Source organism: Galeopterus variegatus, unplaced genomic scaffold (genome assembly GCF_000696425.1).
Source record: "Galeopterus variegatus unplaced genomic scaffold, G_variegatus-3.0.2 Scaffold279, whole genome shotgun sequence".
Classification (NCBI taxonomy): Eukaryota; Metazoa; Chordata; class Mammalia; order Dermoptera; family Cynocephalidae; genus Galeopterus; species Galeopterus variegatus.
Genome location: NW_007726390.1, coordinates 604,850 through 632,252, shown reverse-complemented (window position 1 = coordinate 632,252; position 27,403 = coordinate 604,850). Strand labels below are relative to the sequence as shown.

The 27,403-nt window shown below is 35.0% G+C and overlaps 1 protein-coding gene across 1 annotated transcript in view; it reads right to left on the bottom strand.

Moving 5' to 3' along the window:
* Positions 1–27,403, bottom strand: part of TXNDC16 (thioredoxin domain containing 16) — an 83,983-nt gene that overhangs the window by 5,769 nt on the left and 50,811 nt on the right. Inside the window, exons 10-16 of the mRNA XM_008566947.1 lie at positions 17,244–17,367; positions 14,878–15,021; positions 14,265–14,324; positions 6,743–6,911; positions 6,274–6,410; positions 3,025–3,109; positions 1,295–1,433 (exon numbers count right to left, since the gene is read on the bottom strand). Coding sequence (XP_008565169.1) covers positions 1,295–1,433; positions 3,025–3,109; positions 6,274–6,410; positions 6,743–6,911; positions 14,265–14,324; positions 14,878–15,021; positions 17,244–17,367 — 858 coding nt within the window. The remainder of the gene's footprint in view (positions 1–1,294; positions 1,434–3,024; positions 3,110–6,273; positions 6,411–6,742; positions 6,912–14,264; positions 14,325–14,877; positions 15,022–17,243; positions 17,368–27,403) is intronic.

Here is a 27,403-nt window from a genome sequence, read left to right as displayed (position 1 = left end):
ACCCTTGGTGTTGCCCCTGCGCCTCGCTCAGCCAGTGAGCGGGAACCGGTCTGTATGTGGGATCCGAACCCTCGGCGGGAGCGCCGCTGCGCTTCCCAAGCCGCGCACTAGCGCAGTGCGCCACCGGGCCGGCCCCAACATATCTACATTTCTTGATGGAAATACTCTTAATATAAAAAGACACACATGTAGACACAGATTTTAAAGTTCAGGGAAACATATTTCTAAATTTAAACTTGTTTAGAGAAGTTATGATTGATTGTAATTTTCTTCCTCATAGTTTTTTGTATTATCTGAAAAAACGTTAAAGGCTTATAATAATTCTTATAAATACTATACTATAGGCAATATTTACTTAATAACATGTTGTTAAAGACAAAAATGTTACTTTAATAAATGATTTCAAAAACTATATTCTGAAAATATTAACTCAATGATTTGATTAATTATAACCTATAAGTTAAATGGCGGGAGAGAGGAGATAGAACTGAGGTCACAAAAAGACTTAAAGATTACAGTCATTTATTTGAGCCTGAAATATAATGTCATTCAGATCATCATGATAAGAAACAATCACAAGAGGATATTTATTCAGCATTTATAGCTGGTTAATAGTGGTTTCCTGGTGTCACTTTAGAAATGTAGAAAAGTATACATTTATAATATTCTAGCTATGTTTAATATAAATGCAAAACAACTGAAATCAAGTAATCCAGTTTATATCTGTTGTAACCCTGAATCTGCTATTATACAAAGTAAAGCATTAGAAAAGACCTTTCATAAGACAGTATTTTGTTCTAAAACTGTATAAATAATAAGAATAGCAGCTAACATTTGAATGTTTACCATGGGCCAAACACTGTACACCAAGCACTATATACATCATATCTCATTTAATCCTCACAATAACTTTTTGCAGCAGGTACGATTATGACCTACATTTTACACATGTGGAAACTGAGGCACAGAGAACTTAACACACAGCCAGTAAGGAATCAAGCAAGAATTTGAAGCCAGATAGTCTGACTCTCCAGAATCCATATGCTTTATAATGAGTTTCACCCTAGATTATGCACTTCAACTGGCCTTCAGTCACACTAGTCTCAGCAAGACATGTAAACTTTTAGCAGTGGGCTAGAAAGACTGTATGCATAATTAGTGAATAATAAAACAGAGCAGCTCACAAAACATCATGCCCTGTGCCAGCAAAAGCTGGAAAATCATTTTAATATATACTATTTTTAACTGATCTAGGTTTTATTTTGATTAACATGCTTTTATAAAATATACTCACGAATGTCTCCAGTAATGCATTTGTTATTATTTGAACTATATCTTGCACATGGGTGCTGGACAGTGGAATGCTTTCTATTTTGCCTTCTTTGTGTCTGACAAGCAGCAGAGCTGGAAGAGTTGCACCATATTTATTTGATCTATGGAGAAAGGTAGTATTAAAATTCACAACCAAAATATAGCAAGTCATCAAAAACATGAAAAATTAGGCCAAGAAGTCACAGTGGGGGGCAGCTAATGGGAAGCCCTACTGCTAAGGGGAAAAAAAATGAACTCAATTTCCAGATAAACTGATCTTTTATGTGAGGCTATCTGAGAAAGTCTGGGAGCCTTGACAACCTAGACTAAAAGAAAGCAACAGATAATAATCTAGCCAGATTTTTTTCTATACAATTTACTTGTCGAGAAAATGTCTAAATAGGATTTAGAACACAATGAATGGTTCTCAGCCTTTTTAGACTGCTCACGGCACTGCTGAATAATAAGATGCCCATTTATGAGAAATCTACTATATGTCAGGCACTACACTAAGATGTTTTAGTTACATTTTCATTTAACCGGCATTTTAAGGTATTCGCTATCATCCCATTTTACAGATGAGGAAAGAAAACTCAGAGAGTTATAAATGGCAGACACAGAATTCAAATGAGGTTCTCCAGACATAGAGCCTATACTCTCTCCACTGAGACAAGAATTCAAATCCACCCACCACCACCACTTTTGCTAACTAAACCTTAAAGAAAATTCTCTCAATTAAATAGGAAAAATGCTTTGTGTGAAATTACCAGGGAGGTAGTCACATTTATGTCATATATAAAAACTTAATTTGTGCCAGAACAAAGTACAGACATTATAATATTATAAGCACTAGTAGAGAGCCCAGTGCTCAGACCACCTAGAAGAGCCCTTAGTTGACCAGGTGGAGTGAAAACTACTGATTTCACTTTTTGGTTCATAGTTAAATGCAGAATGACAGCAGAGTAGAAGATAGTGGGTGACCACCCATGAGTCAAATGGATAGGTCTCATATTTTCTAGTTCAGTATTTACTTTTCAAAAGTCACTGCTTTCACAGACTGAACAAAAGTGCAATTATTAAGAGCATATGTCACCAGTGTTCAAGATGAAAGATGTAAGCTCAGAAATCACCATTAGGAATATGATAGTCAAAACATAAGAAAGACAAACTAGTGGGGCTTGACAAGTCCACTTGCACCTGGAAAGGAGCCATTAATATATAATGAAGTGTGTATTAATAATAATCTTCAAGTTTTCAGATCAGTACTTCATTCTACAGTAACTAAAATATTTCATTAGTCCATAGGAACCCCGTCTTCTACAGATAAAGCAATTTAAGTGGCTAAAAAAGCACTGATTTTTAAAATACATACATTGGTGGCAAATAAAAACTCAGATGCTCAAGAAGTAAAGTTCTCCAAAAACTATGACAATCCAAAGAACCAAAACTGCATGTAATAGAATCCAAAGAGGAAAATTTTTATAGGAGGATGAAAAAGTCTGAATACAATATTGCCCTGTGGGGGTCTTGGGCCTAAAGTAAAAGAATGTCTAAGAATCTAAACTGCCTGGTAATTCCCAAATCTTCCTAGAAGAAAATTAAAATTTTATGTATGTTGCTGTCTAATCTTCCTTCATCAGCTGTGTAAAGACAAGCAATTCATTATTTTGCATAACTTCTTCCTCCCCCAAATTGGAAGAGCAATAAACTTACAGTATCAAAACATCTTCTTCAGAATAAATTGCAGTTATAACATATCCTTTTAGGTAGTTACATGCTTCAGTGAAATCCTCTTTTGCTATAAACAAAGACAAGACAACAATCTGAAACCTTTAAAATTATGTGTTGTTCAACAGATTTATAGATAGTAGTATTTCATTATTAATCAATTACAAAGATAAATATTTAAATGCAGACACCTTACATAAATAAGTGGTTCTAAAATGGGCTCATTTTATGACATTTGATTTCTAAGGAAATGTAAATTGATATAATGCAATGGTTTCCTGAACAAATGTACTGTAAATGTAATTTATAAGATTGATAGCACTGTGCACTGTAATCATAAAGTTCCTGAATAAGTATTTGTTGCTTTTTAATTTACTCCTAAGGCAATGTAAATGGAGACGGCTGTCCTATATGTAGTCAGGAAAGAGAAGCAGGATGTAAAATGATGTACACATTATAATCACAAAAATCTAAAAGTGCCTATATGCATAAAAAAAGCAGAAGACTTAAAATTCTAGTCCTCCAATGTGTCTGTGTGACAGTTGTCCAATTATGAGGAATTTGTGTCTTTTTTTACTTCCTGCATTTTTTATAATGTCCTTTTGTTACTTCTGTACTTTGACTAATTGGTGTTATGAGTATTTTCTCATTTGCTAGAATACACATATTCAAAATAAAAACTATTTTCTGTAGATTTCCGAATACATTTTCATAAATAATGGAATATTCTTGATCATGTTAATGACTATCTTATAACCAAGAAGCAAGTTTGCATTAAATTGTTGTAGATTAATGAGAAAAGATCAGAGATGCGGTTAAATGAAAGTGATGTATTCTTGTCAAGTGAAGGCCAAATGATACCTCAGCTCCATGCATGAAGGATTCATAGCAGTTCAAATTGCATAATTAAAATATATTAGCAATATTGCTTTTTCTACTATCACATCTTATTGAATAATGGTACTTACACACACACTTGCACATATATGCCTTTTTTTTTTTTTTTAGCTCTGTCAGCAGAGAGAGTTGAAAAGCAAGAACACCCCAGTAACTGAAAGCACTCCTAACCCTTATATCTTGGTTTCTAAATTCGATTTTCCACTAAAAGAAACCTGGACTCACTGGAGAAATGGCTGATTCTAGGAATGAGGCTAGGAACATCTTGTGCCCAAAGGACATATTCAAAGAATGAAGAAGACATGTCAAAAGAACATAGGAGTCAGATTGAAGGAGCTCCCACTGACCAACTCTAGGACAGTTTGAGCAAACTAATAACAGTAACTGATTATAATCCATTGAATAAAATAATTCAGGAATCCATACTGATAAACAAATGAGAAGAGAAAGCTTTGTCTTAACAGTAGTATGCCAACCAATAAATGTACAAGAAATTGTGGAATTAGAAAATTTCCATTTGGTAACCATCATAGTAAGAGCTCTTTCAGGCAATGGATTCTAAAACTAGAGTGCAAAAATATAATGAGAAACAGGATATTTACACAATTTTTGATTATCTCTCCACAAGATACTTATAGATTGCAAAATAAAAAATAGTAACTTTCCAGTACAGGTGCCTGGCAGATATACCAGTGAACAAAAGAGACATTTCTGCCTTCATGGAACTCACACTGTATGTCTTCAAAACCATTAGAATCTATATAAACAGTAAATCAACATCTTATACAAAATGTGCTCAGAAAATATCAGCAGTTAGCTTTTATTAGTAAAACACAAATTGACATTAATATGTTAATAAATTCATAATAATAGCCATTTATCATTTTACATTCTCTCATTCAATAGATGTTGAAAGTTTAGCTACTTTCATGTAAATGTATGCAGAAAACAAACAAAAAACAAAACTAAAAGAAGTAAAGAGGAACTAATACCTGACTGAAAAGGTTGGGAACAATCAATCTAGTAAAATAGTAAAAAAGTATCATATCCAGACTACATCATTTTGGCACACCAGAACTACCTTTATATAATTTAACATTATGCTTTTGACTTTTGTTGAGAGATGACTACATGTAAATTTTATCATTTGTGTGGAAATATGATCAAGTACGCTGTTTCCTATGTTGATCCCCTGTATAAAAAAACAATATAAAAAATTCCACTCAGTATTTACAATCAAGAAATTTTTTCTATGGGTAAATTAGCATCCTAGCTTGTATGTCACCATTTATTATATAATGATAAGATGGCAAAAATTTTATCTTTCTGCTAATGGTTGCTACCAGATTGCTTAGGGCTAAGTTTTATGATCAACTGCAGTGTTTTCTATACTTTCTACATACTGTTTATTGCTTAACTCTTATCCTTGTTTTAATGATTTTATTGTATTTGTGCTTGTTATTATCTGAAGACTTAAGTTCTTCTTGGAAGGAAGCCTAGTGTAAATACTAAATGAGAACTTCAGGGCACCAGGCACCTACGGTACATATAAGACAAAGTCAACAGTGGGAGCAAAAACATTAGAAAAGGAAAACGGAGGAGTGAAATAGAGACTTGTTCACTTCACAATTTTTCATGGAGAAAATAAACATTAAAAGCTGTGCCTTCTAGGATTTTCTTTCTAAGAAGGAATTTTGAAGTGCTATATATAATATTACTAAACAAACTTAAAAAGCAAACAAAAAACTGGGGAAAAATAATTAGAAGAAAATGACAAAAGTTTAATATCCTTAATATATAAAGACCTCATACTAATTCATAAGATAAGCACCAAAACCCCATTTAAAAAATGAGTAACACATGTAACATATAATTTACAGAAAACAGTTACTCTATTGAGAATCCATAAACATTAATCTAAAATACACACAGACTCATAAATAAAAATATTCTGCTATACATATTCATTCAATCAAATATTATGCAGCTATGATGTTTATGAAGAATATTAACCATATGGGAATAATACACCAATGTGATCTTAAATAAAATAACAGCAAGATACTAACCTAGATATACAGTTTTAGCCAATTACGTTAAAACATATAATAAATATGCAATATATAGGTACACACAAAAAAATGTTAGAAACTATTTCAAAATTTAACAGTATGTATCTCTAAATAATTAGATTATGATTTATTTTTTCCTCAAACTTCTCTGTATTTTCAAAATTCTCTATAATTTAAAAAGAAATTCTTTAAAAGAAAAACCAAACTACTAAGCAATGAGTATTTAACTATACATTATATAATTAAAAAGCTCAACTCTACTTACCTGTTGTCATTGTTGAACTAAATAGTCCCAGTACTGACACACTAGAATAGGAGGTCAGGTCTTTATATAATTCCCCATTTAAATATTCTTCTGCTTCTTGAATTGATGTTATGTTCACTGGACATGAAATCCTGTTGCTGGATGAATACATAACTTTCAAAATTAATTTTTACAGATAATTTTTAGTTCGTAAAAAAATAAAACACACTGAATTTAGTAAACAATATATTACACACAATATGACAAAATACAAATAATATTATTCTTTTAAAAAATCAGCCTCATTAGACAAAATTACTGTCTCCCCAAAAATCATGGAATATGCATAGACTTCCTTATCAATATTTATTCTATGATCTCAATGCTAGTATCCTCCCTAACCTATTCAAAGTATGTCATGAAAGTATGAGAACTAGAACTTGTACAGACCTAAAAATTTAGAAATCTTATAGTGAAGCTGAATACTTACAGTTGGATAAATTTTAGCAGATCTTCAGTTCCTAACATACCAGCATAAGATACTGGGTTTTCACCTTCCTTGTACATCTTTACAATAGGAAACTCAGTAACATTTTGCTTAGTACATACGTCAGACCAATCTGCACAGTTTACTCTAGCAAGAAGCATAGTGCATGTACCTAAATAAAAGGAAAATGCACATTTTAAAACTATTAATGTAGAACACTCATTTTTTCAATATTTTTCTATCCCATTCTTATTTTAATCTCTCATCAGGAAACAAACACTCTCTTTCCTTGATTTTTGCAACACCTTCCCCTATTGGCTTTTCTCCTATGTCTCTAGCTTCTCCTTTTTGATCCCTTTTGCAGGCTCTTCTGTCAGTAGAGTTGGGAGTTCCTCCAGGTTCATTTTAAGCTGCCTTCCCTTCTTGCTCTACACTCTTTTACTAGACAATCTCAATAATCATTGACAATCCAATGAATCCTAAATTTATATCTTCGGTCCAGACTCCCCCTTGAAGTTTTAGATTCATATATCCTTACTGCCTTCTCTTTTTGTTCTCCTCAAATTTAACATGTCTAAATCCAAATATGGTCTCCTTCCTATATTAGAAACTATTGCAAAATTTTCCTATGTGTAAAGGTGAATGTTACCATTCTTGTGCAACTCAGAAAACAAACTATCATCTTTCATGCCTCCCCAGTCCAAAGCCCCTATGTCTAATCAGTCAGCAGGTCTTTTCAATATTGCCATCTAAATTTTAAATATCACTAATTACTGTCCATTTCTCTATACTGCCACAACTCTAGTCGCCATTTCTTCCGGATAACTACAATAGGCTTCTAATTCCCTTCCCTGAATTCAGTGTCTCTACACTAACACTAGAGATACCTTTTCAAACCTCAAATCAGTTTTGGTACCAGTCCATGCCCACCAACCTTTACAGAGTTAGGTCTTTATCATGTTGTGTATCTACTTCAAGGGAACTTTCTCTGACACCCTGATCTACATAGAGTTCCTTTGATATATGCTCTTAAAGAACCATACTGGCTTCTGGTCAAGATGGTGTAACATACAGTCGCCAGAGTCACTCTCTCCCACAAATCAACCACTTTACAACTATTAAAAAGCAACGACAGCCAACTTGGGGCCACTAGAGATAAGGGGAAGAGGAGGAGAGACCTACAGAGTGCATGAAGTTGTGAGAAGACATGATGAAAGAAAAAAAGGACCGCTCTGACTGTTTTGAGCCCAGCCACTTCAAGGCTGAAGCTGGTGAGTGCATGGAGCAGGAGCTGGCAAAAGCCACAACTGTGCCCTTCATATGAAAAAGCTTGGAGGCAGCAGGGGAGAAGAGGGCCTTGGTGGCTCCCAGGCCAGCAAGACTACTAGTATGGTTCCCGTGGACCCACATAGGAGTCAGGAATAACAACAACTGAAAGAAAGGAGCCACTCGGAGGCCGGTGAGTCATTGGAAGGGACCAGCACATGGCCCGCCCCATAGGAAGTGTTTGGGGTGTGGGCGGTGGGGAGACGGGCCCACTGGGGGAACACTGGGACACAGAAAGGACAGCTCATCTGCCCCCAATCAGCACAGGACCACTCAGTGGAGACTGGTCAGGAATATAGAATTGCAGGGGGTGCACTTTGATGAAAAGACTCAGGCCCAGACCAGAGTTTCTACACAACCCAGGTGCACCAGATCTCATGAGAGCCAGAAATACCTATAAAGTCAACCATTAAAACCTGAGCTGCACAAAAAGCCTTCCCCAGGGAACCAGCAGCAAAGCAGCAAGTTAGCTCAATCACACAGCTGAAGTACTGGTCCCCACAGAAAGTTCCTCCATTTTAGAAATAAGCAAAGGATGACAAATTAGTTCCAGTGCAGAGTTTAAGTTTCAGGAACAGCAAATAATCCAACACAGAACTGAAAGAAAAAATAAAATACCATAGACCAGAGACAAAGTTTGATATTAACTAGTAAAGATCTCACATCACCAAAGAACACCTATAACACCTAGAAGAGGGCTGGGGGCCTCAGCCATGTCCCCTGACATCCACGACCAGCCCAGCGATGACCATAGAGCTACCACAGGAAGCACCCTGGGCTCTCCCGGGCTGGGGTGGTGGGGGGCAGAGGGCCTTCGGCCATACACCCCGACCCCCACAACCAGCCCAGCGCCAACCATCAAGCTGCCACAAGAAGCACCCTGGGCTCCCAAGCTGGGGCAGTGGGGGGCCCCAAGGGCTTCAGCCACAGCCCCCTGACATCTGCACCCAGCCCAGCAATAACTAAGACACTGCTGGAAGTCCCTGGTCTCCCCTGCAGGAATGAGGGAGGTGCCACAGGCCTCAACTCCACCCTTCCTCCTGCCTCCCTCTCCCCTACTTCTTTCCCCCTCCCCCAAACTGCTCTGCAACATCATAGAATGTAAAAAATTAATTAATAAATAAAATTTTTAAAAAAGAAAAGAAGATAGATCTGACAAAGTAACAGCATAAATAACAAAGTATCAAGAGAGGGGGGGAAAAAAAAAGAACCATGCTCCTTTCCTTAATCTGTTATGTAATTACAGGAGATCTTCAAACAGTTCGTGGAAAATGTGTATAATGAAAAAACTATGCATGTACTACAAAACTATTTTGGACCAAAATAAACTCATACTAACTTCTTACAACATGTCTCAACAGGATCTAGTTTCAGGCACTGGGAAGAATAAGACATCAGTTTGAAAAGAGCCCCTACCAGAGCAACATGAATTCTGCTAAAATTGAACAAACATCAAATTTATGGTGAAGCTTGGGTGGAGGAATGGTGAAATCACTGATACTCTGAGAGAAGTTTATGGGGACAATGCCTCAAAGTAATCAGCAGTTTACAAATGGATAACTTGTTTCAAGAAAGGAGAAGATGCTGAAGATAAAGCCCACAGTGGCAGACCATCCATGTAAAGGATGTGAGGAAAAAACTCATCTTGTTCATGCCCTAATCAAAGAGGACCAATGATTAACAACAGAAACAATAGCCAACACCACAGACATCTCAGTTGGTTCAGCTCACATAATTCTGACTGAAAAATTAAAGTTGAGCAAACATTCCTTTCAATGGGTACCAAAATTGTTGCACCCAGATCAGTTGCAGACAAGAGCAGACTTTCAATGGAAGTTTTAAACAAGTGGGATCAAGATCCTGAAGCATTTCTTTGAAGAACTGTAACAGGAGATGAAACATGGTTTCACCAGTGTGATCCTGAAGACAAAGCACAATCAAAGCTGTGGCTACCAAGAGCTGGAAGTGGTCTAGTCAAAGCAAAAGCAGACTGATCAAGAGCAAAGGTCATGGCAAAAGTTTTCTGGGATGCTCAAGGAATTCTGCTTGTTGACTTTCTAGAGAGTTGAAGAATGATAACATCTACTTATGACAGTGTCTGGAGAAAGTTAGCCAAAGCAGCAGAAAAACACCTGGGAAACTTCAACAAAGAGTCCATCTTCATGACGACAATGCTCCTGCTCATTCCTCTCCTCAAACAAGAGCAATTTTGTGAGAGTTTCGATGGGAAATCATTAGGCATCTACCTAACAGTGCTGATTTGGCTCTTCCTGACTTCTTTTTGTTTCCTAATCTTAAAAAATCTTTATAGGGTACCCATTGTTCTTCAATTAATAATGTAAAAAAAAAAACTGCATTGACATGGTTAAATTCCCAGGACCCTCAGTTCTTTTGGAAAGAACTAAATGGCTGGTGTCATGGCTTACAAAAATTTCTTGAACTTGATGGAGCTTATGGTGAGAAATAAAGTTAATATGTTTTACTTTTATCTTTTAATTCCATTCTTCCGTGAACTTTTTGAAGTCCCCTCATATATACTCGTTTGTGTGGTTATCTGATTAATGTTTGTTGGTACCAAGAGAGCTCCATGAGAGCAGGGACTGTGTCTCTTTTACTCACTGCTGATTTTCCAGCATCTAGAGCAGTCCTTGTACATGAAGCACCATAAAATATGCATGTGAACAAATGACATATGTGAGACTCATCTAGGGCTTCAGGTACCCATCCTGTCTAAATATTATAACTTCTTTTCTGCCTAAGCATACACACAGTAGAATCTCAAACTGAAATTTCTACTTGTTACATAACAAAATATGTAAAGTTCTCTAAAATATGTAAATCATTGGATGGAAAGAAATCAAACACTAAATAAAACAAGAACCATACAACTCAGCTACCAAAAGGAAGAAATAAATTCTAACAAAAAATAAACTTTAATGTCATATTAGATCACAGAGGAAATCTTTGCCTATCAATTTAGGATATAGCCTAAGTGTAACCTAACCATATGATTAAAATTGTGAAATGTAATAGTTTAATATTTTATCACTTAAAGTTTTTAATATTAAAAATTCATTTTTATATTTTAAAAGATTCCTGATTATATCTCATAAGTGCAATAACTTATCACTTGAGATTTAGTGCTAACATTCTGCTTGATAATACAGGCAGAGTCTGGTCTGTTTTATGCACCACTACATACCCACTGCCTAGTACAATGTCTGTTACATAGTATGTACTCAATAAATATGTGTGGAATGTACACTGATATTTCTTCATAAACAAATTTAAAACTTGTACATTAAAATATATTAATACCTGAATATTGTATGAGCATATAAACAAAGATAAATCCTTATTCCTTCCAAAATCAGACTTGCTAAGTGACTTCACTACAAGGTTCTCTTATCCTTTATTTCAAGCATTTCATCAATGTATCTACTGACGCTTGTTCATATGGAGTACTGTATTAGGTACTGCCACCCAAGTACAGAATACAGTGTTGTTACAGATGCAGTTCTTTCCCTTCAATAAGCATCCTCAACATGTCCACTACTGCTAAAAATGTTATTATTCCTTTGTACCCACAGTTGAAATTGAAAACTTCAATGTTATCTTTAAAACTAGAAAAATAATACTGACACATCATTAAAAGTTGTGAGGCTACTTATATTGAAGTTATCAAATTAAAAAATTTATTTTCTCTCCTGTAAAATGGTTTCAATATTTACTCATGTTTCAATTGGAATAGTTTTATATTCTAAGATGCCTATAGTGTTGCACCTCATATACTTTATCAATAAAGTAATTTCAAATAGGGTTACTAATTTAAAGGAAAAAAATAGATTCTTAGAGAGACTATGGAAGTATAAAGTTTGGCACTTGCTGCCACCTTGTGACTGAATAAAACATTTTTTTTCTCCTCTTGTACTACTAAGAGATGAAAAATGGCTTTTTCGCAAGAAATCACCATGAAAGACAGATTAGAGGACTAAGTGCTCCAAGTATTACATTATTTTCCTAATTTACAAAGTTATAGTATGGATTTCAACACAGACACAAAACATTGTAATTACCTGTACTATGCATTTCTACATTAAGTCCATTGAACTTCCAAACTAGTTCATTTATCTGACATCTAATTACTAAAAAGATTGTTATTCATAAAGAACATACTGAATGAAAATGAAAGCAAGTCCTGGGTAGGTTATCTGCTTTTTCAGTACACAAACACATACAACTCAGAGCCCTTGCATTGACGGAGCTGGTAGTCTCTTTATCTGTTGATTAGTAGGGAAGAAAGAAGGGAATCTTTTTCCATTTTCATATGGTATCTAACGAAATGGGTTGGGAGGGATAATTAATTATATTATTCAGGGACATTATATAATTGCTATTTCTTATGGTTTGTATTTTCTCCTTCTTTTCCTTTCTTCTAATTATTTGCCAATAAGGCTGAAAACCCTAAAAGAGGAAACTTAAAATTGTACATAGATTGCAACTATAAAGGAAAATCTGAAAGCGAATAACAGGATTTGCTTTTTAAAAAAATGATTAGGAATCACATTATCTATAGGCTTAATTACCCCTTCCCTGGCTAATAAAATAATCAAAAGTTGTATCAAATGTGGTTGGGAAATGAAAGAAATGGTTCATTTAGAGCTGAGTTTCCGGAATCAATTTCTTGAGTTCACAAAAGTCCCCAATGTATAAACTATACAGCATCACATATATTCCAATAAATAAGACAAAATTTATGAAACTCTACGATATTAATGTATTCATTTATTCAACAATTATTAAAAAACAGATATTTTGCAATGTAAGGCGATGTGCCAAGTCCAGTGAGGTGGGTATAAGGCATTCTAACTATCCATAAGGGAACTTAAAAAATAATCAAAAAGCCTGTATGCTAGTGCCCCCAAAAACTAAAAGGTGGATACGTTCCCAGAGTAGCTAGGAATAAGTCTATTGAACCATAATAGCTTCTATTTACAAGACGAACAGTAGGAAGAAATCATATTACAGATAAAAAGCATGATACATTCAGTCTTATTCAAATGATTACAAAACATTACACACACCTAATCGATCATTATTTATCTTACTAACAGGCTTCCCTACTTCTCACTGCGTCTTTGCTGGGATGATAGCATAGACATTTTGAGTTAATGCCTTTTTCCTTGGATTCTTTTTTCTTTTTTTTTAATGGGGATCTGCATTCCTTAGGATCAGGTTTCATAGAGTAGTTCAAATAAAAAGATCCTGGCTATTAACAAATATCCTAGTCCCTGAAGAGTGAATGATATAGCGTCAAGAACACTGGGATTGGCCGCCTCCGCCTCCGCCGCCGTCCGGGGGATCCTGAGACTGGGGCCACGGGCCACCCGCCCCCGCAACCAGGCACGCAAGGGAACACGCCGAACCCATAGCAGTTAAGAACGTTCTTGAGGACGCAGCAAAATACTTACCAGCGAGCTCCACTCCCTGGAAGAGAAACCTCAAAGCTATCAATTTGAGGCAAAACAGAGAACATATGCCAAATCCCCTCAGAGAAAAAAAGGCATTATATATCAGTCCTGAAAAAAGACAAGCCTAAGAAAAATGTCTGTCCTGTTGTCCTTCTGTTTTTCTTTCTCAACAATCAATAGCAGTATCTCGCCATTCATCTAGAAGAATGTCACACACAAATGTGATGACTCATTTGATTACCCTATAGAAATATGTTGTCAATTCTTTGCATTCAGTAAAACTTATTCTTTATATTAAAAAAAAAATACTGGGATTTTTTCATCTTTCATTAGACTGTGACACTGGGTCTTATTTTTTATCTCCAGCATTTAATAGTGATTGGCACAGAGTAGGCACTCAATAATGCTTGAAGACTGAATTTAGCTAAAAAGCTTACTGGATTAACTGTGTGGCCACCAGTACTTAATATATATGCTCTCTATTTTCTACTAAAGGCAGTTCCTTAATATATATGCTATTTTCTACTAAAGGCAGTTCCTTAAAGACAATGGAAGGAATGCTTCTGAGCATTTTTGAAACTCTTGGTTTATTAACCTAATCTTGGAGACACAAAAATGATAACCTGAAATTTTATGTGGTTTTTTTCTACATCTTTAGCATGACATCGTTTTACAAATAGCTACAGCTCAGAATCAGGAAAATAAACATGAATACCACAGTACAATACCTTTCAATCTCATTGCCACATCAATATAGGATTGCAGAAATGCCATGGATACTGCTTGCCCTACATTAAAATAAAAAATTCAATGGATATTATATGTATGTCTCCAAAGCACTCACACTCATCTATAACAAACATACAGATGTATGGAGTTTCCCAAAATTGTTATTTCTCAATATTAAATATCTTAGTATACAGACCTCAATATAGTCCAAACACTTAAGAGGGATCCAAACACAACTATTTTCTGTATTCCTACTGGAAGGAATATAGCTGAATGGCTACTATTTGACAATAAAAGCAATACACTTACTATAAACCTATAAGAACTGTTAATATATTTAAAAACATTAGCTTAAATCACAATAATTTTTCAAAATTAACAAACTAACGTCTAGTTAATCATTAACCTTCAATTTTTAAATCAGATGTAGACAGTTTTACAACTCCAGAACCAATTAGAAATAAATGCTTCGATGTGAGTAGTCTGCTTGAGACATATGGAAGCTATGTCATTTTACAGCATGTAATATACAGGATGCAAAAATGAAGTCTGTCTACTTTAAAGGTCCTGATGTGTAGCACAGATGAGTCTCCTGTAAAGGCTTATACTCACAACCAGCATAGAAGAGCACTATGCTGTCAGAAGCCATAACTGTTGCAGTAAATGTCTCTTCTGTTAGTTCCACAGTCAGTTCCAAATGTAATTGTCTCTTCCTATCTCTGTAAACAGTTTCTGCCACTTCATCATCTTGAATATCTAAAATATTTGAAAAGAACTTAATTTAAATATAGATGTATAATTAAAAATATTTAAGCTCTTCTCATAAGAATGCATATGAAAGTTTGTTGCTTTATAAAAACTTTTGTATTCACACTATCATAATAGTTAAAATGTGTGATATTTAGAAGACTTCCTAGTTACCTGGCTTCCTATCTTAAATAGCTCTGAGATGTTTCCTAACCCAGAAATTGTGAAGTTTTAGTCAATTACAGAATTATTTCATTTTTTCTATAAATAATATGAATTGTATTATTTTGCTTCTAATAAATTTACTAATTTATAATCCAAAAAGGTCCTACCATACATATTTGATAGTGTTTATTTAGCTTCTACTATATGCCAAGCATTATGGTAGAAACTAGAGAAAGTGGTAAACAAAACAGACATAATCCCTGACTACATGGAGCTGCTATTTATGGAAAAGTCAGGCAATAAACTGATCACTGAATAAACACATAATTATAAATTGTTATCATTTATGAAGAAAGGTAAAAGATACAGTGAGGGATATAACAGGGAGATTTAGGTTGAGAGGTCCACAAAAGTCTGCCAGATAGAGAATTTAAAAAATAACGTTTTAAGTCAAAGAGAATAACGTATGTAAAGGCTGTGAAACATAAAAGGGTTTAGCATATACTAGGTACTGAAAGAAGGCAAATTTGACTAGAACAAGATAGGGTTGAAGGAATAAATGGTGTGAGAAAACTCTAGTCTATGCAGTGAGTGGCTGGATCATAGGAGCCCAAGTGAACCAAGAATTTTGGATTTTATCTTAAGTGTGTCAAGTTATGACTGGATTCCGAATATGTAAAAACATTTCATTAATTTAGATAGGTTGATGGATCCATCCATCCATTCATTCACCTATATATATGGTAAAAACACATTTTGAATTCATAAATATTCTGTTGGAAGTTTGTACACAAACACAGAAGAGGCATGTAACTTGATTAAAGAGACAAAGCTTCCTAGAAGAGTAGATACTAGCTGAATATTAAAAGAAAAGTAAAACTTAGAAAGAGAAGAGAGGCAGTGGAGCATACAGAGCAAAGGGAGCAGCACATGCAAAGGCCCAGTGGCATGAAAAAGCATGAAGCAATTGGAAGTTCAAACACTGACTGGGTAGCTGATGATATTAAGGATTACTGCTATCTTTTTAGATGAAATAATAGTATAAATTATGTTAATTTTTAAAAAGGAGAATCGTCATATTTCTGAAATACACAGGGAAATATTTATGGATAAAATTATTTATTTGGGATTTGCTACAAAATGATAAAGGTGGTGTGTGGTTGGAGCAGGATTTTGCAATGGGTTGAAGGTGGTTGGGGCCTTATAATAGATCCCAGGAGGTTTATTCTATTCTCCTGTCAAAGAGAAGAAGGGAGGAAGGGAGGAAGACAATACATTCAGAGAATTAAAGTATTTTTTTCCTTATAATTGCTAATACTGTTAACCTTCAGGGTTATGTTATGAAAGAACTATCAGGAATGATGAGGATAATAAATTAAGATTTTATGTCAGAATGCTTAAGTTTTAGTCCAGGCTCCACCACATGCCACTTGTGTGACCCTGGGCAGATCACTGAATTCTGCAGAAACACAGACACTTCATCTATAAAATGAAGGTGACATCACCTAATTCAGAGGATAATAATCAAAGTAAATAATGTTGGGGGGAAAGTCTTGCAAACTATAAAATATTTCATAATTGTTAGCAATAAGAGCAATTAAAAACAGAAATAACGGTTAAAGAGAAGTATTAAAATGTAATTAGAATTTACTCCCTATACTATTAACAATCAGACTTATTTACAACTACAACAATATTATTATAATTTCATTTCCTAATAGGAATAATAAAAATGAAATATCATGTTTGGCTTCTGAGTGTAGTTATTAAACAAGAAGTATACCAGAAAGGCTGAAAGAACTGATTTGGAGGATAAAGGCATAGATATGGGAAGCTAGAAGCCTGACCCGTAACAATTAAAGGTATCACACTAAACAAAATACAGCATCCTTACTTCTTTTCACCTAACCAACTTGATAAAATGAGATTCAAAATAAATTTCTCCAGGGATCTTCACAGAGTCTTGAATGTGAATACATTCTATGAGAAAGTTAATTCATTGGAAATTCCACTGACCTTAGGGGTGCTGGGCAGGAAGAGGGGAGGCAAGCATTACAACACATTACCCATATCTGGACCTTCCACGTCATCATCTTCATCCTCTCGTATTTCCTCAGTGTGCATATTATTTTCCACATGGGATATTATTAAATCAATATCATGTAACACCAAAAATTCCACTGGAACTCCCTAGAAATACATTAATTTCTTTTAAATGACTGAAATAGAGCAAAGCATTTTAATATAAAAATATGTTTCACCTGTTTGACACTAAAATAAACTAAACCTTTGAACTTCAATTTTAAAATTAAATAAAACAAAAAAAGGAAATTAACTCCATGATGTCTATGAAAAGGAGAATATTCAAAGCGAACCGTATATAAACACAGCGTGCACTACTGAAAAAGATGGCAAAAAAAAGAATTGAAAGTCTTGCTTCTTGTCACAACTTCATTACACTGAAGTCTGTGAAGTATCTGACATATAACAGCAAGTCTTACTTCATTGTAAAATGGAAATATATGCAATTTCATTGCAAATGAAGCAAATCAAAATTGACTATTTTGATATTCTACAGAAATATTAAAAAAAACTTCATCTAAAATAAACCCACTACAAAGTTCAATTTCCTGCTTAGCTATAAACACAAAATTACTATGTGCTCCCAGGTATTTTAAGAATACCAAATTCTATTTCCCTGATATAAACATTATTCCATTAAGATTTCTTTCCCTAATGTCCAACTGTCACATTTTAAAAACATGAAATTTTAGGCCACTAGATTATTTTAGCAAATTATCCTCCACTGTAACTATACACTGCAATAAAGCTATTAAAGAGCTCCAAATATGTTTGTTCTTTGATATCACATAGCTTCATCTTTTTAATATTATACCCAAGTCACTTTTTGACTCCTACAGAAATATAATGGAGTTAAAAGGTAGAGTAATCAAAACCAAACTGAATTTGCTCCAAATATATACAGAAATTTTTGTAGTGAACTTTTTAATTGAAGATAACATTCACACAGAAAAGAACACAAATTTTAAGTGTATAGTTTGATGAATTTTTACAAAGTGCACACACCTTTATAAACACCACACAGATTAAGATACAGAACATTAGTAGAGGCCATCTTCTTGCCTCTCCCTGTCATTACCCTTCCCCAAAGGTAGTCATTATTCTGTTTGTGTCCCCCCCAAAATTCATATGTTGAAACCTAATCACCAATGTTATCAGGTACGGCCCTTGAAAGGTTCTTAGGTCATAAGGTTCCTAGGTCAGATCTCCCATGAAAGGGATTCGTGCCGTTATAAAAGACACCCCAAAGAACTACCTTATCCCTTCTACCATGTGAAGACACAGCGAGAAGGCGCCATCTGTAAATCAGGAAACAGGCTCTCAACCACACACCAAATTTTCCAGCACCTTATCTTAAACTTCCCAACCTCCAGAATTGTAAGAAATAAATTTCTGGTCTGGCCCCGTGGCGCACATGGGAGAGTGCGGTGCTGGGAGCGCAGCGACTCTCCCGCCATGGGTTCGGATCCTATATAGGACTGGCCAGTGCGCCCACTGGCTGAGCGCGGTGTGGATGACACCACACCAAGGGTTGCGATCCCCTTACCGGTCACAAAAAGGACAAAAAAACAAAAAAAAAAAAAGAAAGAAATTTCTGTTGTTTATAAGCCACCTAGTTTATGATATTTTGCTGTAGCAACCCAGTCAGACTAAGATAATCACCACTTAATTTTGCCAGTTTTTGAATTTATATAATGGAACTATACAGTTTATAATCTTTTTGTCACTGCTTCTTTTGCTCAACATTTTTTGTGAGGTTTATCCATGTAGTTAACATATAAAAGCAGTTTATTCTTTTCAGTGCTGTATTTATTATATGAGTATGCTATAATTTATTTATCTGTTCTACTGCTCATGTACATGTGTTATTTCTAGCTTGGGACTATCACAAATAATACTGCTATGAAGATTATACAATAATGTATTTTAGTGCAAAAGTGTATGCATTTACGCAGGGCATATACCTAGGAATGGAATTTCTGGTTCATATGATGTACATAGCTTCAGCTTTAGTAATACTGCCAAATATTTTTCCAATTTTCATTGTACCAATTTTCACTACTACCAGCAATATACAAAAGTTCTTGGAACTTGTCAACACTTGGTATTGCTACTTTTAAAAATTTTTAGCCATTCTGGCAGGTGAGTATTGATGACTCTTGTGATTCTATTTGCATTTCTACTTAAAGTTTATTTGCTAATATGAAGGGGAAAACATATCTTATAATGGAGAGAATTTGCTGTCTCCACCTTACTCAGTGATCAAATGTGTATCATTGAGAAAAACAAGAAGAAATATAATGAAGTGAAATACTGCCATTTGCAACAACATGGATGGACCTTGAGAGAATTATATTAAGTGAAACGAGTCAGGCACAGAAAGAGAAATACCACATGTTCTCACTTATTGGTGGGAGCTAAAAATTAATAAATAAATTCACACACACACACACACACACACACAAAAAAAAAAAAAAACGGGGGGGGGGAGAAGATATAACAACTACAATTACTTGAAGTTGATAGGACAAGCAAACAGAAAGGACATTGTTGGGTGGGAGGGAGGAAAGGAAGGAGGGAGGGAGGTTTTGGTAAGGGGCAACAATAATCAACCACAATGTATATCGACAAAATAAAATTAAAAAAAAAAAAAGAAAGAAATATAATGAAGCCAGCACTATGAAGTATTCTTAGGGGAGGAACGGGTAAAGGGGCATGAAAATCAAGTACTCAAGTACACTGTATTTTGAGAAGTAAAATTAAATTAAATTAATAAAATAAAATAAAATCCTTATCAAATAAAAAAATGTTTAATGGAGCTAATCAATTTTAAATCTATCTTCCAGTTTATAGAAAATATAGGGAGAAGAGGAACAAGACAGAAAAAAGCAAAAGGAAAGAGACAAATCCAGAACATAGAAAAACTAGCCCCATTTATACAAAAAGTCATTGTCATAAGGAAAAAACGGAGGGGAGATCTAAAATATGAAGAGATTTAGGAAGCATACCAAGTGAAATTTATAAACTTTGACTGGATTTTGATTCCCAAAAACTATCTATAGAAAATAATTTCAGGATGAAAAAATTTGAATATGAACAGATTTTGAGATTAGGTTATAAAACTAAGAAATTATTAATTTTGTTAAGTATGAAAATAAAATTGTGATTGTATATAGGAAAATTACAATAGGTTTTAGAGATTCATGCTAAATATTTATAGGTAAAATATGATATCTGTAACATTCTTTGACATGTTTCAGAAAAAAGTTGTAGATAAAGAAAATATAACAAAATGTTAATTGTTGAATCTAGGTAGTAGGTATATGGTTATTCATTCTATATTTCTTTCTACTGTTTGGTATGTTTGAATTTTTTTATAATAAAATATTTAGGAAGGAATAGAAAGTGCTTTTAAAAATGTAGATACTAGAAAAATTCTAGGCATTAATACTATTCCTCATAATACTTATACTACTCTGAATACTAAATAATATTATCCTAATATGCAATAGCCAACCCCTCTCCTCAGGGCCTCTGTGTTCTCTCTGCCTAGAACACTCTTTCCCCACATATATACAGGCTTGCTCCTTTGCTTTATTGTGACTTTTCAACGAGGTCCTCCATGACTACCCTCTCACATTAACTCAGTTTGTTTTCCTCCATTGCCTTAAACACCATCTAACATTCTAGCTATAATTGTTTTTATCTGCCTCCTGCCATCAGTATATTAGCTGCACCAGGGCAAAAACTTGTTTTGATCATGGCTGTATCCACAGAGCCTAGGACTATGCCTGAAATAAAGCAGATTCATAATATTTATTGAATAAATATTAGTTAATATTTATTAGTACTTACAATGTGTTGAGCCCTGTGTTAAGTAAGCACTTTATTTCATTTAATATACTACCCCACACCCCTTTAAAGTAGATATTAGTATTCCCACTTTACAATAGAAAAAATGGGGACATATAGAGGTCAAGTAATTTTGCCATAGTTACAAAGTACGATTTGAGCTAGGCATATGATTCTATAGTATAAACTCTTAACACTATATTGCTAATCATTGCCATGGAAGTAAAAAATATCGGAAGAACTAATACACTAACAGAAATGTTGTATAACTCTTACTATACATTATAAGGCTTGAAATGTAGTGATACAAGTATATACTAGTACCTCTGCAGCCAGCACTAGTACTTAGGGACCCTCAAACCCTTTGCCTGGTAGAGTACAGAAAAGGGAGAAGAAAAGGATGGTTGTATAAGAGTACTTCAAAATAATCATGGAAAAATTGAATTAAAAGATAAAATGAATCCTTCCGTGAACTCTTTGAAGATTCCCTGCACAATCCCAGAATAAACATCACTGCCCTCATGAGGAGGTTAAAAAAAATTGCGCTGAATTTAATAAAGAAACTTCATAGAAAAGCTTATTCAATTCTTTACAGAAAACCTCTTTATAGAGATACATATCTAATATATAACCTACCTTACCTACACTATTCAAAATTATTTTTAATATATTTTAACAATATGACACCAAAACTGAGGAACCAGCACAAACTTTAATTCTTCTACAAAACCTATTTCCCAATAACAAACACTAATTTCTTATTTAAAGTTTTTTATCTACTAGCATTAACACTATTCCTCTATTACAGGAAAAATGGCTTCAGAAGTTTCTACATGCACTCTTTCCACTACCTGGCCCTACAGCAGAGCATACGTGCGCCCATACTACTACATATTCTAACAATGCTATAGTTTTTAAAGTATTTTCCCATTTGGTCTTATAAAATTTCTTGTAATTTAAAAGGGGTAGTTTTGTGACTATGTCACAAATGAGAAATGGAGTCCTGGAGAAGTTAATCCATTTCCCTGGTCTCACTACAAGAAAGGAACAGAATCTAAGTTTTCTAACTCTAACCCAATAATCCTGCCATAGTTTTAGGTAAGTAAATTTAAGTTTTGGTCTGGCAGATCTTAAACATATAAACCAACTTTTTAGAATATTTTTATCATATTTAGAAAATATTATAAAGCTGGTGCACTCACCCTGGAAGAACAGGATGCCCAGCAGAGGGAAGACAGAGCAGCCACAGCATCCAGCTGCTCCACTCTGCTGCATCCCAACAGCTCTGCAGATGCTTGCACACCTTGTTTACGACTCTCAGTAACAACACAGCCCCATCTGTTTTCCCCAGTGGCCCTGCGGTGCCAGCCCACGACCCAGCAGGTAGGCTTCATCACCACCACCTGACTCCATCCCCAGCCTGGCCGAGTGCTTGCAGAGCAGGGAGACGTCCAGCAGGGGAGGCGGAAGCTCCACAGAGACCACATGCCCTGCAGTGCCGGCACGCAACCCAGCAGGTAGGCCTCACCGCTGCCACCTGACTCCATCACCAGCCCAGCCAAGTGCATGCTGACCAGAGAGGCAGCTCCCCAGAGAGGCCCAAGACCCGAGGCAACCACACACACAAGGCACTAGTGGCCAACTGGGCAGAAACTGAGATAGCAATATCAAATTGGCAACCCCAGCAACATCCTAGCCAGACAATGGTGTCAAACCAGTGGACTGTGAAACCCCCTGCCACAATGACTAAATATCAAAGGAAAGATACCAGAAATATGAGAAATCAAGAAAGTACACCACCAAAGGGTAATAACTCTCAAGCTCTAGATCCTATAGAACAAGAAGCCCTTGAAATGTCTGACAAGGAATTTCGAGTGATAATTCTAAGAAAACTGAATGAGATACCAGAAAAATCAGCTAGACAACATGATGAAATGAGGAAAAGTATACAGGATCTGAAAGAAGAAATGTACAAGGAAATCAATGCCCTGAAAAATAATGTAGCAGAGCTTGCCGAGCTAAAGAATTCATTCAATGAAATAAAAAACACAACAGAGTTTAACCAGCAACTTTGCAGAAGTAGAAGAGAGAAATTCTGACCTTGAAAATGGGCTGTTTGAAATAACACAGGCAGACAGAAAAAGAAAAAAAGGAAAAAAGAATAAAAAGCATTGAAGAAAATCTAAGAGAGATATCAGACAACCTAAAGCGCTCAAATATCCGAGTCATGGGTATTCCAGAAGGGGAGGAAAAAGGAGATTGTATTGAAAACATATTCAACAAAATAGTGGCAGAAAATTTCCCAGGTATAGGATCTTCAGATTCAGGAAGCTCAAAGATCCCCAAACGTATTCAACCCAAAAAGGTCTTCTCCAAGACATGTTATAATCAAATTGGCAGAACTCAAAGACAAAGAGAGAATCTTAAAAGCTGCAAGAGAGAAGTGTCAAATCACCTATAAGGGAGCTCCAATCAGACTAACATCAGACTTTTCATCACAAACCCTAAAAGCCAGAAAGGAATGGGATGATGTATTCAAAATACTAAAAGACAAAGACTACCAGCCAAGAATACTCTACCCCACAAGGCTATACTTCCAAAATGAAGGGCAAATAGTATATTTCTCAGACAAACAAAAACTGCAGGAGTTCACTACCACACGACCACCCTTACAAGAAATTCTCAAGGGACTCCTGGGTTTTGTACCTGAAAAACAACTACCACGGCCATAAAAACCCAAGAAAAATCAAAACCCACTAGTATAATAAAAATGGCATCCATGAAGAGAAAACAAACAAGAAAAAGGCTATCTAAAATCCAAGGAACCAACAAATACAGAAAACAAACAGTAAATCAGAAAGAAAGGAACAGAAGACACTCAAAACAGAAAGCAAGGAACAAATATCACTCAAGAAAACCAAAAAAATAATTAAATGCTAGGAATAAAGCAACACCTCTCAATAACCCTTAATGTCAAGGGTTTAAATTCCCCAATCAAAAGACACAGATTGGCTGACTGGATAAGAAAGATGGACCCAACTATATGCTGCCTTCAAGAGACCCACCTCACCCATAAAGACTCACACAGAATAAGAGTGCAAGGATGGAAGAAGATTTACCATGCAAACAGAAAAGATAAACGAGCTGGAGTACCTATTGTTATATCTGACAAAGTAGATTTTAAACTAAAAACCATAAAAAGAGATAATGAGGGACACTACAGAATGATAAAAGGATCGGTCCATCAAGAAGACATAACAATCATAAATATATACGCACCCAATGTTGGAGCAGCCAGATTTATAAAACAAACTCTATTAGACCTAAAGAAGGAAATAGACACTAATACCATAATAGCAGGTGACCTGAACACCCCACTCTCAATATTGGACAGATCATCTAGGCAAAGAATCAGCAGAGAAACACAAGATCTAAACAACATAGTAGGCCAATTGGACTTGGCAGATATCTATAGAACATTCCATCCAACAACCTCAGAATATTCATTCTTCTCATCAGCACATGGATCATTCTCCAGGATAGATCACATGTTAGGTAACAAATCACGTCTCAACAAATTCAAAAAAATTGGAATTATCCCATGTATTTTTTCAGACAACAATGGAATAAAATTAGAAATCAATAACAAACAAAATTCTGGAAACTATACAAACACATGGAAATTAAACAGCATTCTACTTAATGACATATGGATCCAAGAAGAAATTAAACAGGAAATTAAAAAATTTATTGAAACTAATGAAAATAATGATACATCATTACCAAAACCAGTGGGATACTGCAAAAGCAGTATTAAGGGGGAAATTTAACACATTAAATGCTTACTTCAGAAGAATGGAAAGATGGCAAGTGGNAAATTTATTGCATTAAATGCCTACCTCAGAAAAATGGAAAGCTGGCAAGTGAACAACCTAACACTTCAACTTAAAGAACTAGAAAAACAAGAACAATCCAAACCCAAAGTTAGCAGACAGAGAGAAATCATTAAGATCAGAGCAGAAATTAACGAAATTGAAACCCAAAAAACAATACAAAAGATCAATGAATCCAAAAGTTGGTTTTTTGAAAAGATAAATAAAATTGACAAACCATTAGCACGGCTAACTAAAAAAAGAAGAGAGAAGATCCAAATAACAAAAATTAGAAATGAAAAAGGTGATATTACAACTGACACCTCAAATACAAGAAATCATTGGAGACTACTATACACAACTATATGCCAACAAATTTGAAAATCTAGAGGAAATGGATAAATTTCTGGACACAAACAAACTACCAAAACTGAGCCAAGAAGATGTAGAAAATCTGAACAGACCAATAACAGTAAAGGAGATTGAAGCTGTAATCAGAAGGCTCCCAACAAAGAAAAGCCCAGATGGATTCACAGCAGAATTTTACCAAACATTCAAAGAGGAATTGACACCAATTGTTTACAAACTATTCCAAAAGATTGAAACAGAGGCAAATCTCCCAAACTCATTCTATGAAGCAAACATCATCCTGATACCAAAACCAGGTAAAGATACAACTAAAAAAGAAAACTACAGACCGATATCCTTGATGAATATAGATGCAAAGATCCTCAATAAAATACTGCTAACAGAATACAGCAACACATACATAAAATTATATGCCACGCTCAAGTGGGATTCATCCCAGGGATGCAAGGTTGGTTCAACACATGCAAATCAATAAATGTGATCCACCATACTAATAAAATAAAACACAAGGAACATATGATCATCTCTATAGATGTTGAAAAAGCATTTGATAAAAATCAACATTCATTCATGACAAAGACCCTCTATAAGTTAGGTATAGATGGAAAGTATCTCAACATAATTAACGCCATATATGATAAACCCACTGCCAATATCATCCTGAATGGGGAAAAGCTTCCAGCTTTTTAAGAACAGGAACTAGACAAGGATGCTCGCTCTCACCACTCCTATTCAACATAGTGTTGGAAGTACTAGCCAGAACAATCAGAGAAGAGAAGGAAATAAAGGGCATCCCGATTGGAAAAGATGAAGTCAAACTGTCCCTCTTTGCAGATGACATGATCCTCTATATTGAACAGCCTAAAGCCTCTACAAAAAAACTCTTGGAGTTGATAAATGATTTCAGCTAAGTAGCAGGATACAAAGTCAACACACAAAAATCAGTAGCATTTCTATTCTCCAATAGTGAACATGCAGGAAGAGAAATCAAGAAAGCTTGCCCATTTACCATAGCCACCAAAAAAAATAAAATACTTGGGAATTGAGTTAACCAAGGATGTGAAAACTCTCTATAATGAGAACTACAAACCACTGCTGAGAGAAATTAGAGAGGATACAGGAAGATGGAAAGATATCCCATGCTCTTGGATTGGAAGAATCAACATTGTGAAAATGTCCATACTACCCAAAGAGATATACAAATTCAATGCAATCCCCATCAAAATTCCAATGACATTTTTCTCAGAAAAGGAAAAAACTATCCAGACATTTATATGGAATAACAAAAGACCACGCATAGCCAAAGCAATTCTAAGCCAAAAAAAAATAAAGCTGGAGGCATAACACTACCTGACTTTATACTACAGAGCTATAATAACCCAAATAGCATGGTACTGGCATAAAAACAGACAAACTGATCAATGGACTAGAATAGAGAATCCAGAAATCAACCCACACACCTACAACCATCTGATATTTGACAGAGGCACCAAGCCTATACACTGGGGAAGAGACTGCCCCTTCAGCAAATGGCGCTGGGATAACTGGATATCAATATGCAGGAGAATGAAACTAGGCCTACACTTCTCACCATATAATAAAATCAACTCGAAATGGATTAAAGAATTAAATATATACCCTGAAACAATAAAACTTCTTAAAGAAAATATAGGAGAAACACTTCAGGAAGTAGGACTGGACACAGACTTAATGAATATGATCCCAAAAGCACGGGCAACCAAAGGAAAAATTTAAAAATGGGATTATATCAAACTAAAAAGCTTCTGCACAGCAAAAGAAACAATTAACAGAGTTAAAAGACAACCAACAGAGTGGGAGAAAATATTTGCAAAATATACATCTGACAAAGGATTAATATCCAGAATATACAAGGAACTCAAACAACTTTACAAGAAAAAAACAAGCAACCCAATTAAAAAATGGGCAAAAGAGCTAAATAGGCATTTCTCTAAGGAAGATATACAAATGGCCAACAGACACATGAAAAAATGCTCAACATCACTTAGCATTCGGGAAATGCAAATCAAAAC